The 15,495-nt window shown below is 37.3% G+C and overlaps 2 protein-coding genes across 3 annotated transcripts in view; one reads left to right on the top strand and one right to left on the bottom strand.

The window, feature by feature from the left end:
* The window catches only part of LOC105193822, a 66,290-nt gene that overhangs the window by 2,171 nt on the left and 48,624 nt on the right, over positions 1-15,495 (top strand). The window contains exons 1-2 of one of the 2 annotated variants that reach the window (XM_039458905.1): positions 8,192-8,585; positions 8,911-9,011. In XM_039458905.1, coding sequence (XP_039314839.1) covers positions 8,417-8,585; positions 8,911-9,011 — 270 coding nt within the window. In that variant the 5' untranslated portion in view covers positions 8,192-8,416. Of the gene's footprint in view, positions 1-8,191; positions 8,586-8,910; positions 9,012-15,495 lie in introns of those variants that run through there. The other variant, XM_039458906.1, reaches the window with a different exon arrangement.
* Positions 51-7,034, bottom strand: LOC105193821 (dipeptidyl peptidase 9). The gene is made up of 10 exons (XM_011158426.3): positions 4,480-7,034; positions 4,270-4,404; positions 4,025-4,187; positions 3,718-3,959; positions 3,333-3,644; positions 2,964-3,250; positions 2,550-2,878; positions 2,054-2,305; positions 1,233-1,505; positions 51-1,145 (listed from the first exon to the last, which is right to left on the bottom strand). Exons 1-10 carry the CDS (start codon positions 4,665-4,667, stop codon positions 798-800), a joined length of 2,529 nt encoding a protein of 842 aa, XP_011156728.1. The 5' UTR covers positions 4,668-7,034; the 3' UTR covers positions 51-797.

Raw genomic sequence — 15,495 nt, 5'->3', positions numbered from 1 at the left:
ATCAATATTTTATTCAGCTTTTAGGTGGCGCTCTGTTTCAGGTGATGCAATTACTGTATATTAGTTATGTTTTATTGCTTATAATAATTATAAAAAATATAAAATAATGAATTTATTTATTGACAAATAATTATCCATCGGATATACGATTATTTCACAACATTGAAGAATGCAAATACTTTTCTCGCTGAAACGCGGATTTTCATTTCGTAGAAAGATAAGAGGGATATGGTATATGTACATAGTCACAGTCGACGTGTTAACATTAACAATTCAATGTATATTGCGAAATGATCGCGAAACAGAAACTCATCCAGAGTAGTTTTCCTGATTAACTATTGTCAGTAAATTGAGTATTGTCCATTCTCTTAGAGAGTAGTGTCACAATTAACCAATATTATCACGATCGCAAGTTTTGACAATAGCTGATTAAGAAAACCTCGAGTGTATTTATCGCGCGTTTTGTGGCATCTTGATAGTGGCATTGAAAATTCGTATTCTGCACATCTTTTTTTGTAAGTTATAAATTCCTTGCTAGAAATCCGTTCTGCTAATTAATTACACAATATATTCACAGACTGTTGCTTGAAAAAAATGTAATACTATTTTAAAAGCCATAATGGCAGACTTTTATACAGAAACTACACATCCTTGCCATTTAAAAGTATTTTTTTCCTTTTAATTTTTATGTTTAAGTATGTACGTAAATTAATGGCAGTTAAACATCTTGCTCAGAGGAACGGTTATTCAAACTATCTAACAAAGAAAACAAAATAAAAAGAAAAAAAAGCATTAGTTTATAAATGATTTTGTAAAAAAGATAACAGGGTTGTTTCGTAATGTTTGCTGGCATCTAGGCTTCTCAGACTATGCCTCTCGTTAGGATAAACTTGCAGCTGATACGGTTTACCGATCTTTACAAGGGCATTAATCAATTGGCTAGTATGGTAGAAATGTACATTCTCGTCTATGAGACCGTGAATAATCAATAAACGGTTCTCTTCATCGGGAAATTTGTTTACATAGGTCAGGATTGACCCAGCCATGTAACCATGAGGATTGTTCTGTGGCAGATCCATGTAACGCTCGGTATATCCGGTGTCATAAAAGTTCCACGAGGTAACTGGAGCACCAGCAATGGCCAGCTGCAAGAGATGAGGGGACATTTTTTTTCAAAGAAGCTTCAAATTTTAAGAATATGTAATGTGCAACAAGCATTAATTCGTGCATACCTTGAATACGTCAGGATATTGTATCAAGCCCATTAGACTTAAGTATCCACCGTAAGACCAGCCATGAAGAGCCACACGATTTAGATCTATGTATCCAGTAGTCTCCGTCAGCCATCTCAATACTTCGACTTGATCGTTCAGTTCTACCGTTCCCATCCTACGTCGTAAGTGACTCTCGAATACAAGACCTCTATGCTGTGATCCGCGAGAATCTATTAAAACTACGCAATAGCCTTGAGCAGCTAGCATGTGCATTCGTAAATGTCTTAAACCCTGCAAAGAATTAAATAATTTATTTTTAATTTTAATATGACATGCACTCATGATGCAGGTATTCCTCTATTTATGACTACTTTGACTGAATTTTCATCGGCAAGCGTGGTTCATAGTAGATTTCATTTTTAATCAGTTATTTAAGTTAATGTGTGTTTAAAATAAATAGTAATTTTATATGATGTTAAATATTATATTAAGAATTATATTCTTAAAAAAATACAGATTTGTTTTATAAAGTTTTAAATTGAACTCTATAATCATTTTTAATAGAATAAATTATCCATGCTATAGTGACCGTGGTGCAGAGAATCACGCGTTTGCTCTTTATGCCGGAGATCGAAATATTCGATGTGTCGTGTCTGTTGTAGAACTTATTTCTTACTTCATGATTATTTTCTCGTAACGCGTCGAGATAACATACTTAACGCTATATTGTTATTTGACTTATTGTTGATTTGACTATTGTTGATTGATTTTGAAAATCTCGAAACGAATCCTTATCATAAGTAGAGGAATACCATATGCTTTCGAAGGAGTATACCTACTTTAAAAGTGTTTGATACAAGTTGTACTTCGGGGCCTCCGTAAACGTTCAATATCGTAGGATACTTAACTCCAGGTTGGAAATTATGAGGCTTGAATATCATCGAGTAGACTGTATCTCCCGATTTGATTTTATGCGTGAAGATCTCCGGCGCGAACAGCTCGGATTCGAGTGTAGACGGTTCTAGAAGATAACCTACAGGTGTAAGTGATATGCTTTCTACTGTCCAATCTGTTTGTGATATTTTAAATACCTGGAAAATTAATGAAATAAGTTACCGACCGTGTAAAATTAAATATCATTAAGGCCATACATAAAATGCAGAACGCAGATCACAGATCGCAAATGTGGTTGCAACTACTAAACAAAAGCATCTAATTATTGACACATTTGAGAAGCTGTTACAAAGCATATTTACAACCTGTGACCTGCGATTTACGAACCGCGTTCTGCGTCTCATGTAGAATGACCTTTAAGCGTGCTTACGAGGAACGTACTTGACAAGTAGGCAACGTTTTAATGGAGCTATAAACAGTGACCAACATCGTACATTCTTTGTTAAAATATACACTATTGTAACTGTAGCCTGGCCGCGTCAGCAGCCGTATTTCTAACGGCCGTCGCAGCGAAACTGCATAAACATGTTGCTCCAACGGCCCTTCTCGTAATCCGCAGAAGTAGACGATGGAATTGACTTCGTCGACCCAGATTTTCTTCCCTAGCACTTCCCAATCGCCCTGCGTTAGAGCTACTTTGGAAGTAATACGTGGCCGGAGAAATATACTGTCCATTCGGTCTAGAGGTTCTTCCACTCCGTTACTTAAACCTATATTTAAAACATACGTCAAAGAAAAAAAAATGCGCCGGACAACAAAGTTTATTATTAAAATGATTATGATGTCATGATGAACCTGCTATACTGGACGTTATAAGATATAAATGTCGGAACTCGGATTCTTCGCTCCCCCAAATAAATTTGATTTCGTTCGCGTCGTCAGATTTTAAAAAGTATAACAAGTCGTTCACGTTGATCCAGATCGGACTCTGCTCGGAGTATATCACTTGAACGCTCGCTGACGTGGGTGTAAAGTGGTTTTCCGTGTTGTACGTGTTTGGCGGTGGTTCGCAAAAGTTGTCTATCGACAACAGAATCAACTCAAGTTTCTGCTGTTTTCTGTCCAAAAGTTGCACCCAGACGCTACAAATTTGACAAAGTAACATTATTATCTACGTTAATACAAGTTCTCGCACGTTTTGTCTGAGTTCCATTTCAAACTTACTATTGAGCGTCTGGAGTCCATCCGACTCTCACCATGTATTCCATCCACGGGAACATGATGTGAAGAGGATACTGGAGTTCCAGTATTTCAATGTCGACGATATGCAACGACTCTGTTAGACGAAATTGCACCATTTTTAAATTACTCCTAGCATTCGACATACCGGCTCTCGGAAATCTAAATTCGTCCACCTCGTCAGAATTCGACGAGGGAAAGCAGTATATCTTGACATCGCTCTCGTCCACTTCTTCGTATACTATCCTATAGATTCCATCAAACATAGATTTGGGCTGCCACCAATAGCCAATATACCTACAATTGACAAAACAGATTCCTTAATTTTTGTTCCTTTAGTACGCGAGTATTCGACAATAAGTATATCAACCTTGTAAATTCTTCTTGCATGACATAAGAAGGAGTGCCAGCGGTAAGTGGATCGTCAACGAGGCTTCTGCCTCCTTTCCTAGCATGAGTTAATCGAACCGAGGAGCCTGTTATACTGTGAGACAGGTACAGATCTCCCGAACACGTGTGGGCGATCAAAGCGTTGTTCCAGGGACAAATCTGAGGGCACAGTTTCGCTCCAGCCATCGACATTCTGATTTCCGATGGAAAGAGCGGTCCAGGCTGAGGGAAAATCATACAGATTAAACACTTTCCTTCATTAATTCACGCTAATACACATATATTACCATGAATCCAGTGTCCACACATTGATAAAGGCTGCTAGCAGCTGGAAAGACTAATTTTCCACTTTCGGCGTGAATCTCATAACTGGTTATACCCCATGTAGCGAGTCTTTTCCTTTCCCACAACAGCTGTTCCTCCTTCGACAGTCTGTTCACACTTGACACGCTGAAATCATCATATGTCAGGTCTAGTTGCTCTCGCATACCACCACAACAACGCATTGAACACTTTACTCTACAGCGTTTACCTTTGAAAATTCGCTTCTATCACAGGTTGCCAGTGCAGTCTGTAGCCATTGGCGTGATCCGCGTGCGCGATGTCTACGTAGAGAAGAGTAGTCTCCCAACCGTTGCTCGGCGTGCTAAGGAAATAGATTCTAGTCCTGCAAAAGGGTAGTGTGAGGGTGCAATGTTAAGCTCTGCAGACCAACGAGCGTCAAAGGGATATATGCACTCACCGGCCGTCCGGAAGCGACCGAAATGTTATGCAGCCCGGCACGGACGCGGCTGATACTCCGGACAGCTTCCTTCTGAGATCGCTGACGACGGCGCGAAGATCAGACCAGCACTTTCGCGGCACCGTGCTGTCGGGGACGGCCTGCTGCTCCCCCGCCGACTCGCTGCCCGTGGTATCCATATTCTCCATACGTTGCCGGTGTTGCCTGTCCACGAAGTTACTCGTCCATCGACGAGCACCTTCGTGACCGTTCCGGCGCGATCATGTCGACGCGGACGCGACAGAGTCCCGAGAAAGTGACGCAGTAGAGGTAGACGACGTGGGTGAAGGAGACGAGTGGCGTACGACGACGAGTATCCGCGCGAACGACGACAGTCCACGGACGATACCGCACGACGTACTGTGCGCGCGATCACGCACGACACGACAACGGAGAGCGGACGGACGGACGCAGACGTGAAGAGCGAGTGAGCGAGTGGGAGAGAAGAGAGAGAGAGAGAGAGAGAGAGAAATATGCTTTATTTTTAGGTTATGCACCGTTCGTCGCCACGGCCGCGACAGAGGTTCACTTTCACCTTCTCCCCGGCTTTTCGGTGATCTCTCCCTCCTCCCGACGACGTCGTGCGACATTAATTTTCCGAAAACACTTACTCATACTACCATCGCGAGCACGATCGCTGATACTACCACCACTACCATTACGATACGACCACGACCATCACCGCAACCGCTGCCAGCGTCGCCGTCGCCGCCTTCGCGCCGCCTCCTCCGCAATTCCGCCGCGCGACTCCACGTGCCGCGGGGATCTTACAACCAGACTAACGCGCTGTCATCCCAAGTCGTTCTCGCACACGTGACAGCGGCTCTCCTTCGTTCTTATCGTTTGTTGACGATGACGCGTCCGTGCGTTGCGATAACCGGCGCGCGGGGAGGTGGCAAAGTCACGTGAAAGAAGTTACGGTTACGTGCGTATTCCGCGTACACGTGTGCACCGTTCGTCGCGTCGCCGCGATGCACCATGAGCCGCCCCATCCACCCGTCGATTGATTCCCATCTCCGTCGTCTTCAGAGCTGATTTGCGAATTCAATTATCACGCACACATATTTTTGTTCCCGGTTTCTGACACTCGTGCGAATTGACAACCGAAAGCTCATCCTCCGGTTAATTAATTGTATATTAATCTGGTATTTGTCGTTCGGGGAGGTTTCCCAATTGGACGGATAATCCCTATCGATTTGGGGTCACGCTTAATTATGTGTCGACGCGCATTGGATTACGGTTCGATTGCGTGTCATCAGCGTATCGTCGAAACGATAAATATACTTTTTATGTTTAATAATAATAAAGCGTTTATGTAAAATCCCGCGGCGTTTATTGCTTTTGTTATTATGTTGTATTTTGTTGTGTATATTGCGCAGAGAGGAAGAGAGATTTTGCAAACGCGAAATGTATGTATAATGTACAATTGAAGGCTTCATTTTCTAAAAGGAAAATAAAGTCTCGTTTCAAGGACAGTTTAATCAAAAATTTTAAATCAAAATTTAATAAATGTTATTTTTTTCAGAACACGTTGAACACATGCGGTTTTAAAAACGATGGCAATTAGGTTAATTAAATTTGATGCCTGAAAGCTTTGTGTGTCGCGTATTAAAATTTATTAAGGGCAGTGGTGGTTTCTTTCTAATTTAATGGAACTTTGTGATAGTTGACGGAGCGGCATGAATTCGCAATGTGTACCGTTGATGTGCTTCACCTAACTTTCCGTTATGGAAAAGAAAATAATGTCTCGTTGAAGAATATCTTTTTTGATGGAAATTTAACGAATTCCATTTTTGCGGAAAATATTTAAACTTTGACCAGAAAACGATGACAATTACATCTTAATCGAATTAAAATTCTGAAAGGTTTGTGATGGTGCTTAATAAAATTACGGAACAATATGCTTTCTTTCTAATTTAATGGAACATGGTAGTAGTTGGTAGAACAGCATGAATTCGCAACGTACGTACGTTTTGAAGAAAAAGGAAAAAAAAAATAACCGAGGAGAGCAAACACACGTGCTCGCCCGTCACAGTCACGTTCCCGTTGTTCTTACATATTTTAATAGCTCTTCTCCATCGCGACGTCCGTTTTTGTCCTTGCGCGTCCCTGAATAATGTTCCTCGCCGTCGCCGTCGTCGGCAGTCTCTCTCTTACAATTGCTTTAAAAAAATCCATTTAGTAATACCACGTTTTAATTCTACGCGTCTCAAAATGAGATATTTTTCTTTCTCGAGCGAACTCGGAAAAACATAGTCGATCTTTCGTGTAAATCGTTCGCGAAAATAGACGTTTTTTTTTATAATGTCGAAGTGTGATGTTCATCCCCGACAATATTCGTGAGAGAAAATTCTCGGGGCGTTACGTTTTTCATAAATCTATGCCAGGTATCCGGGTCGCTATTTATGAGCTTCACTTCGATTCGAATTCAATATACCAATAAATACTAGCGAGTTGATCAATAAACGATGTTCGAAATGCTCGCAATATGCATGCTGATTTTTCTGTTTTTTTTTTCGAAAATTAATTATTGTTGCTCATCTACGTTTCGTTGTTTAATTCGCGATAATATAATGCAACGAAATATAACTTTGTCAAATTCGTCCAAAAAAAAGATATCTTGAATATATATATCTCAGTTTTTTAAAAATATATTTTTTGTTTCTAGAATACCTTGTTACATTATAATTTTAAGATGTTTAAGATTAACATTATAAAAAAGCTACATATACTTTATCGTGTTATAATAGTGACATATACCTCGTATGTTGAAAATATTTATAATCCGTTTAGAATTAAATACATGCAGATTAAAAAACTTACAATTTTATTAGAATATTATTGTGAGGATTTTTATGAATAAACTTATGATTAATTTATAGAGTTGGATAGAAGTAAAAAAAATTTTAAATTAAATAATAGAGTTAAAAAGTTAATAACTTTTAGCTTATTATTTTAAAAAATATAAGTATAAAAATTAACATTTTAATTGTATCTAGTTATTTTTATAACATAAACTTTAATTTATTAACTTTTTTTTTAGTTAAAAATGTATCTGTAAATATAAAAGAAAAAATATATTTCTATATAAAAACAGTATTTCTCTGTTACTTCGATCATATAAATTTAATTTACAAAACAAACATTAAATCTATTTGATGTATATTGTAATTATTTTAGAGTAACCTATTTTTCAAAAATTACGACGTTCTAATTTAATATAAATAATGTTTCAAAATGAACTTTTAATTTAATTTAATCTTAATGCAACTTTTAACTGAGTTAGTTTGTTGATGTAACGTAACTAAATTAATTTTATAAGCGATTAACTTTAACCTAATTTAGTGGAAAAAGTATGTTAACTTACCCATCACAGATTTCGGTTTTTGTATTACATTATTTACAAACCATGATGTACCGAGTTTCTCGTGGAGTTGCTGTGTACTATGTATACTTGTTACATAAATCTTATTCGTTTTAATATTTAACTCTAAAATTCGTTATTACTTGAAGAACATATTCTTTACTCATGATTTAAAAAAATATATATTTATCATTTTTTATATTCTCTAATTGAAGAAAGGTAATTCAAAAAACTTAAAAACGCGACATTTCCTACATGTTTTAAGAAAATGTTAAGCAATGCGATATCATATTATTTTTTTTTCTATATGTCTCGATAACTTTGATGATAAAGAAATATTAGAAAAATTAGTAAGATAAATGTTAAAAAGAGAATGAGCGTGTATATATACCGCAAACACGTGCGAGTTAAGGACAGAATGATTCTACAAATATATCAGCTATGCGATAGTTTTCTTACGAACGTGCAAGATGCACGTGTGTATATACCGCAAACACGTGCGAGTTAAGGATGTAACGTCTTAACAAAAGAGAAATGCGATTAACAAACGAGGAATGCACAATTTCTCTGATGAGGCATGTATATCGGTATATTTTGTGTCAGCGTCCGTATATACATTTTGGCCTTTATATACTAATTTATCGAAATTTGTTCTCATACGTCGTCGCAAGTGTGACATTACAATCTAAACAGCTCGTTCCGGGTAAGCAGAGGAGTATATATTTTTCCTTTATCACTTTACGTCACAGAACACGTGTACGACAGTGCGATGAATAAGTCGATTAGTTTTTCTGGTTTAAAGACCTCTTGCGAGCGGTTGAATGTAAATATTTGTTCGCATGACGATTACGTAACCAAATATTACATTTTACTGTTGTAACAATATAAAGACCGAGTTGGAGTTTGACACGGTAATGCTAATATATGTATATCGTATGCTGATTGGTTTTTTTTTAATATTCGCGAGTATATCTTCGATAAATTATCTCTGTCTACGTTTTCACGATTGTGTAATATCTTCTTTATAGAAATGTTTCGTGCGGGATTATCGAGATGCGGCTACGAAACTGCGAGAAAAAGCAAATTCGGCAAATTATATACGGTCAAAGGTGTTAAGCAATATTGGGAGGTGAGCGAAGTTAATACAACTTATATTGATATTCAATCATTGGATGAAAAATTAAATATTTGTTTAAATAGGTTAATATTAAAACGCTAAATCTTAAGAAACCTCTTTTTTTCTTCTTTTTCTATGCTATCTGCATCAACGCTTAAAAAAAAATTTTTTTTTAATTTGCAGCATACTGCATAAATATTAAAAATATATAGGTAAATAATCGTTTTATATTAAAAAAAAATAAAATTGTATATTTACAAGCTTTTTCATTTTAATTGTCCGAAAATTGAATATTATCAATGTCAATTAAAATATCAATACATAAATAAATTAATATGAATTACATCGCGGCACCGTCAAAATTTTTAATAAATCTCAAGTCTTTAACATCTCATCCTGTTATTGATTTTATGTTATTAATGGCATTGAATAACGAAAATTAATGAAGTATTCACTTACCTTGAGTCTCTTTCTTCGTTGGAAGACAGCTGGATTTATCTCTCGACGGAATTTAATCGCAAAATACGTGATGTACATTGTCCGCTCGCAAAACTGTTTTCCCTGTGTTAAATTTTTATTTCGGAGGCTTTACTACCTTGTGCATAGTGGGATCGAATGTCTAGTGGATGGCCTACACGTAGGCACAGTTTTCCGGCAAACCTACGCTATCAACTCCCTTCTCGCGCCCCAGCCACCCTCGGTAACCTTTCGTCCGAAACCCTGGTCTGTACGAGACCCATATATTTCCTGAGATATGTTCCGGCGGTGCGAAGCACCGTCCAGAATTCTCACGAGACCGAATCCCTTTTTCCCGTATGTTGCTTAAGTATTAACGTGGAGAATTTCGTAGGTAGTCTCATAAAATTTTCACGAATTAATTCGATATGTAACTAACTCCATTTCCGCTTTTATATAATGGCTGAGTAAATAGTCTCGTATCTTTCGATCATCAAAAATGTGTGATAATAGTGTTTTCTTTATAAAAAAAGATACATATAATGCAAAGTGACATTTTTATTCGATAATTTTTGAAATATGAAACTCTATAGTTGTACTACGTAGAAAGATATAGAATCGTAGAGAGTATACCGGTACTCCCTCTCTCTTCCTCGTTTGAGCCATCAAATATTTCTTAACATTCGTGTTACGTATCCCGCAGAGAACATATCACTTTTTCTGCACAATTCATTTCCCGATGTGCATTTAACAGATAAAGTACTGTGCATTGAAACCGTTATTCTTTCGAGGAAGGTATATATAATCCAATCAAATATAATTATATAGAGTCATCGAATTCAAACCAAAAAGAATCAATTTGCTAACTGATTTATATGCATACCGTTAAAAAATAAAGAACATTAGAATAATTAGATCTTCAAGTTGCTGCGCAATTCTGCGTGCTTCACCTTTCTAGGTAAGGTCCGAGGAATGTCCAATGCCTACGATTCAGGATCACTGGCGTGGTCTAGCCAGGGAGTCAGGTGCCTCGCAAAGTAGTTGGCATGCAGAGCCGGTCTGCGACACACTTCTTCCTTTTTTTTAGTCGCTTCAACTTTTTCCTACTTGTCTTACCCTCTTTCTTTCCACCGACACCGTCTCTCTCTCTCTCTCTCTCTCTCTGCCTCCTCCTTTTCCTTGCTCAAGCACCCTGTCCGAGTTCGCTACATAATGCAACCGGCTATATTGAATATTTCGCTGTGGTAAAATGATAAAGAAATCCTCAGCAAGCTTCTCGGACTTATGTGGATATAGAACCGTCGCCCTCGCCTCGCCTTCAAAAACGAGATGGAGCATGCCCTCTCACGAGTATCAACAAGTAACCGCCGTGACATTACTCGTTAATTTCGAGAAAATCTAGGAGAAGAATTTTAACCGTTTTAAAACCGAGTGGATCGATAAAATATTGCTCCAATTTAACTTGTTTTCTGACATCGTGTCACTGAATACTTTTTTAAATAATTGAATCTTTCTTTTGTATATTAGTATTTTAAATCCGTTATAGATATTTCAATTCAGACATTTTTAATTGTTTATAGTATGAGACATTGAAAAAGAAAGGTACTAAAAAAAATAAAATTTTTTATTATTAAAATCAGAAAAAAAATTTTTTTTAATGTTAACGCGATGCACACGTCTCACTTTTTATGCAACGAGTATTCTCTTTATGCAAGGACTTTCTCCATTGTTATTGTTTACTGTGCGGTATTTGGAGTTAAGTTGATAAATTTCATCCATAAATGTATAGATAATATTCTCTGCATAGGTAATGTTTCTCATGCCTTCTAAGACCTAACGCGAGTGGAATAATAGCGAAGGGAATTCCCCTTGGACACCTTTACGATCGCGTCTACAGGACCTTTCACATAATATAGCCATCCAAATTTTCCTCGTCATTATCATCGATGTATATTTTATTCTATCAGTATAATATATATATTATTTTTAAAATTCAGAATTTCTTGAATAAATCAATTATTTTCATTTCAAAAATATAACGTATGTTTTACCATATGCATGATAGAAAGCACGAAATTTTGAAATCTTATTAGATTTTTTTTATACGACATTTTCTCAGTCGTTATTGATATTTATCGATAATTGTCGTTGTGGGAATAATTTTAAATAAAGTATAATACGTAAAATAAAAATGTAACATTTGTAGTGTAACATTGTAATTATTGCCAAGACTACTCGGAATGTGTCTCATTATTTTAATGAGCCACTTGTCAAGCGACAATGTCAGTCTGTCTAAAGAAAATATATTACGCGGAAGCTTAGAGGGATCTGAACGATGCTGTAGAGAAGATGACATTTTCTTTAGCACGACATTTAAGGCATCCTTGCTCTCAGCAGTACCTATATAGGCAAACTATGGAGCCATTTTAAAATTGAAGGGATGAATATATAGAGGGCAGATACAGATATAATAACACTCACGTGCAACAAAATCATGGGTAGAAATTTATTCCATCTTTCCTGTACGCCGCCGCCGATATTTTTCAATTTATACGTAATCGCTTCTTTGTGAAAAATCGGCGAGGCGGGGGTAACACGAACAATTGAACGTGGAACTTTTCGATTTTCTTTTTAAGGAAACGGATAGGAGGGAGCAGCGCACAAAAAGGTTACGGAATTTCCGGAACAGCTTTCGGTATAGAATGAGAGGTAGGGGATGCACTTCAGTTGACGCGGGCGTACGTAACGCGTGCCCCTGGGGGATCGCAATATCGATCTCCCCTCTTCCCCTCGCATCTCCCTCGCGTATTACCTCCTCCACGTCTGTTCGTTCTGCAGCATATCAACAGCGGACAGCTCGAATTGTACAAACCTAATGGAATATATGCCTTCCGAGAAGCCTGTCGTCCTTCCTGCGTGAATTTATTCGGCTGGAGTCGCTCGAAGAGAGCCGCTTTCGTCGACGATGAAATATTGAAGAAGCCGAAAGTCAGACGTCAAAAATCAAAAGAGGAAAGGTTTTTGGCGGGTGTGGCTTTCATCACTCATTTTTAATTCAATCTCATTCTCGTTTTCGATTAATAAAACCGGGATAGGGAACAATGAAAGGGGAGAATTAGTGATCAAGGTGCTTCGGTTGGACGCACCTACAGCTCTGCACATTCCGAATTTTCCATTCGGTTCGCTTTTTCATTAAACTTTCGCAAAGTCTTCGTCGACTAGAAAATAATTCTCAAATTGAAACAATTTGACGTATCTGGAAAATGAAAAGTATAATTGGTATTTTGGTGATTCAAATGCATATGGAGGATCTTGGAAATGCACACAGAGGGATTTACACGACGTTTGCATATATGTTGATTAAAATATATGTATATGTATATATGTACATAATAGCGGTAATATCATTAATAATAAAGTTAATATGGTGTAATGATATCAAGTGATCCCACAAGTGGGGAACAATTGTCGATTCGTTGCTACCGTGACACCTTCCCCGAGGATGGTTTATACAGACGCTCTTTAGAGATACTCTTGCACTTGGCCGCTCTCTCCTCTTCTGTCGCGCGAAACACTGTGGAGCGCGCTGTCCTTGGGAGGGGGTAGGTGGGTAGGTGTCTTTTTTTTGTGACTTAATCCTCCCTTCTCGCGACGTACGCTGTTACGATTGTGAAAAAAGCCCTTGATCATCCAGCCAGCTAGAACTTGGCCTAAACTTGCCTAAAAGTATCGATCTCGCAATGACACTCTTGGAGAGTTAAATTATCACTTAGAGCCCAAGACCTCGCAGGGTTCGATATGTCGTGATCTGTGCAGTTAACACACCGACTATCCGAACGCAATGCGCAACGTGAGAACATTTCGAGTTTCGCTCTTGGCCGACATACCTGGCTAAGTTATTTTCCCGTTGGAGTAGTCGCACCGCCGACTGACGCTCGTCGTGATAGTCGATGTGCTAATAGAAACAATCACGCGCACAAGCAAAGAGACTACTACACTATTACATACTATCATTACAATTACTTCACTTTCCATCGTTTTAAAGTTAACGAGCTTGGAATTTCCCTTTTGACGGGAACGTCGTTTGCGACAATATTACTGTTCGCGTTCCACGAGGTTTTGCGAATTAGTAATATCTAATCTAAAATATGTCGTTCGAGAGCTAATTAAATAGATCACATATACTATTGTACAATTTGTACTTGAAGTAAACATACAAAAAAAGCATTCGTCTATTCACTAGCTCCCCTATGCGCTTATGAACGTAATGCACACGAAGAAGTGCGCAAGAGGTACCACAAAACAATATAATTCAAACTTGTAACTTTTTATTCGGCGACACTCTGAGACGCACTCAGTGCGTTTTGCATTAAAATCGACACCGTTTATTGCCGAGCACGTGCCGAATTTCTGCATTTAATGCGGACTGAGTGCGCACCAGTTCGGCCAATGAAATACGCTATTAGAAGAGATATATATGTATATACGATGATACGACTGAATATAATATATCGATCAGTTTTCTACTCGTTCATTTGCACCGCACTCTCTTTCTCGGTGTGTTCATAAATAATACAATGGGATTAAAAAAATGACAATTTCTATAATAACTAGTTAGCGCCGTGGTCGACAAAAGATAAAGTCGCCGTGAAAAAACTACGAATATTCATTGATATCTCACGTTCTATCACAGGCATGAATACTCCGACGTGTTTTTAATCTACACGTTTTGCATAATTATATATATTATCCATAATTATATGTTTGTATAATTATATATAATTATACAATTTGTACAATTATATATAACATATATAATTATGCTCATATACATGTTAGTATTTTTTTTCAAATTAATAATTAGATTGAAGAATAAACACGTCGGATAAGAACATTGAACCTCGTTGTATAATTTTTCCAGTAGATATACAGGTAAAGGAAAGATCCATGCAACTTTTAATATCAAAAATCAAATATTCATAAAATTTCGAGTCTATGTTAGATTGTAAATGTCTGCTAACAATGTAAATATTTAATATAATACGTTTCTCTATTAATACGGGATCTAATTTGTATCACATAGTCTTTTGTTCTATTTCTCTGATAAGAAATTCTTCGCAAACGCTCTGCTTCTCCTCAACTCAAAACATTCCTAAGTGTCTACTAATTATCTACTGATCTACTAATAAAAATTCCTATCTTACTTCACGCAGGAAATTCTACTAATTCTTTATATCGTGAACTTTCTCCTACATTAGGCCATATCATGATTAACGATACAGGAAATTAATCCTGGAATGCTATTCATTTTTCTTACATTACCATTACTCTGAATAAAAATTCACCTACATAAATAAAAATTTTGTTTTTTTACACTTTTTTATTATACATCTATCGCTAGGAATATAGTTGCAGAGTGTGGGAATAACCAAATTTAAAAAATCTCACTAAATGTTATTTTAAGCTACCAAAGTTTTAATAACAAGGACTGCACTAAAACTGAATTAACACTTGGGTGAAAATGCATACACAGTAGCATTGCAGGATTAAATCCCAAAACGCGTGTACGTTCCAAAATCAGTTGTAGAAAAGTTAAATCTCTTCATTTTGGTCTCGTTAAGTTCCCAATTAATTTTCCCAGCCACCATTTGATCCACTACACCTTATTGACATATTATAGTAATTTATCTTCGTTGCAATCAATCGCGATTGTCGTTTTATTTTATCGCGACTCTCCTTTATCCGATGTGTATTATCGAAATTTTCAATCAATAATCTCAGGTTTCTCTGTTCGATTTACTAATAGCGAGCAATGCTGATATCCGAAGATCGATACGCGATAGTTTATCGGTCGTTGTAGAAGGCGAATCGATCGCACTATCAGGTCGCATCGAACCACAATAACATAGATATCGTAAAAAAAGTTCTGATACGGAACGTTAACGTTAATTGAGTAACGTTGTAAACAGGAAAATGAAAAGTGCATGTGCGATAAGGTACGTACCTCGGATGTACCTCGCAAGAATAATTTCAAATTGAA

Source organism: Solenopsis invicta, chromosome 16, assembly GCF_016802725.1.
Source record: "Solenopsis invicta isolate M01_SB chromosome 16, UNIL_Sinv_3.0, whole genome shotgun sequence".
Taxonomy (NCBI): Eukaryota; Metazoa; Arthropoda; class Insecta; order Hymenoptera; family Formicidae; genus Solenopsis; species Solenopsis invicta.
The sequence above is the reverse complement of the archived record's forward strand: the minus strand, read 5'-3'. Positions and strand labels throughout refer to the sequence as shown.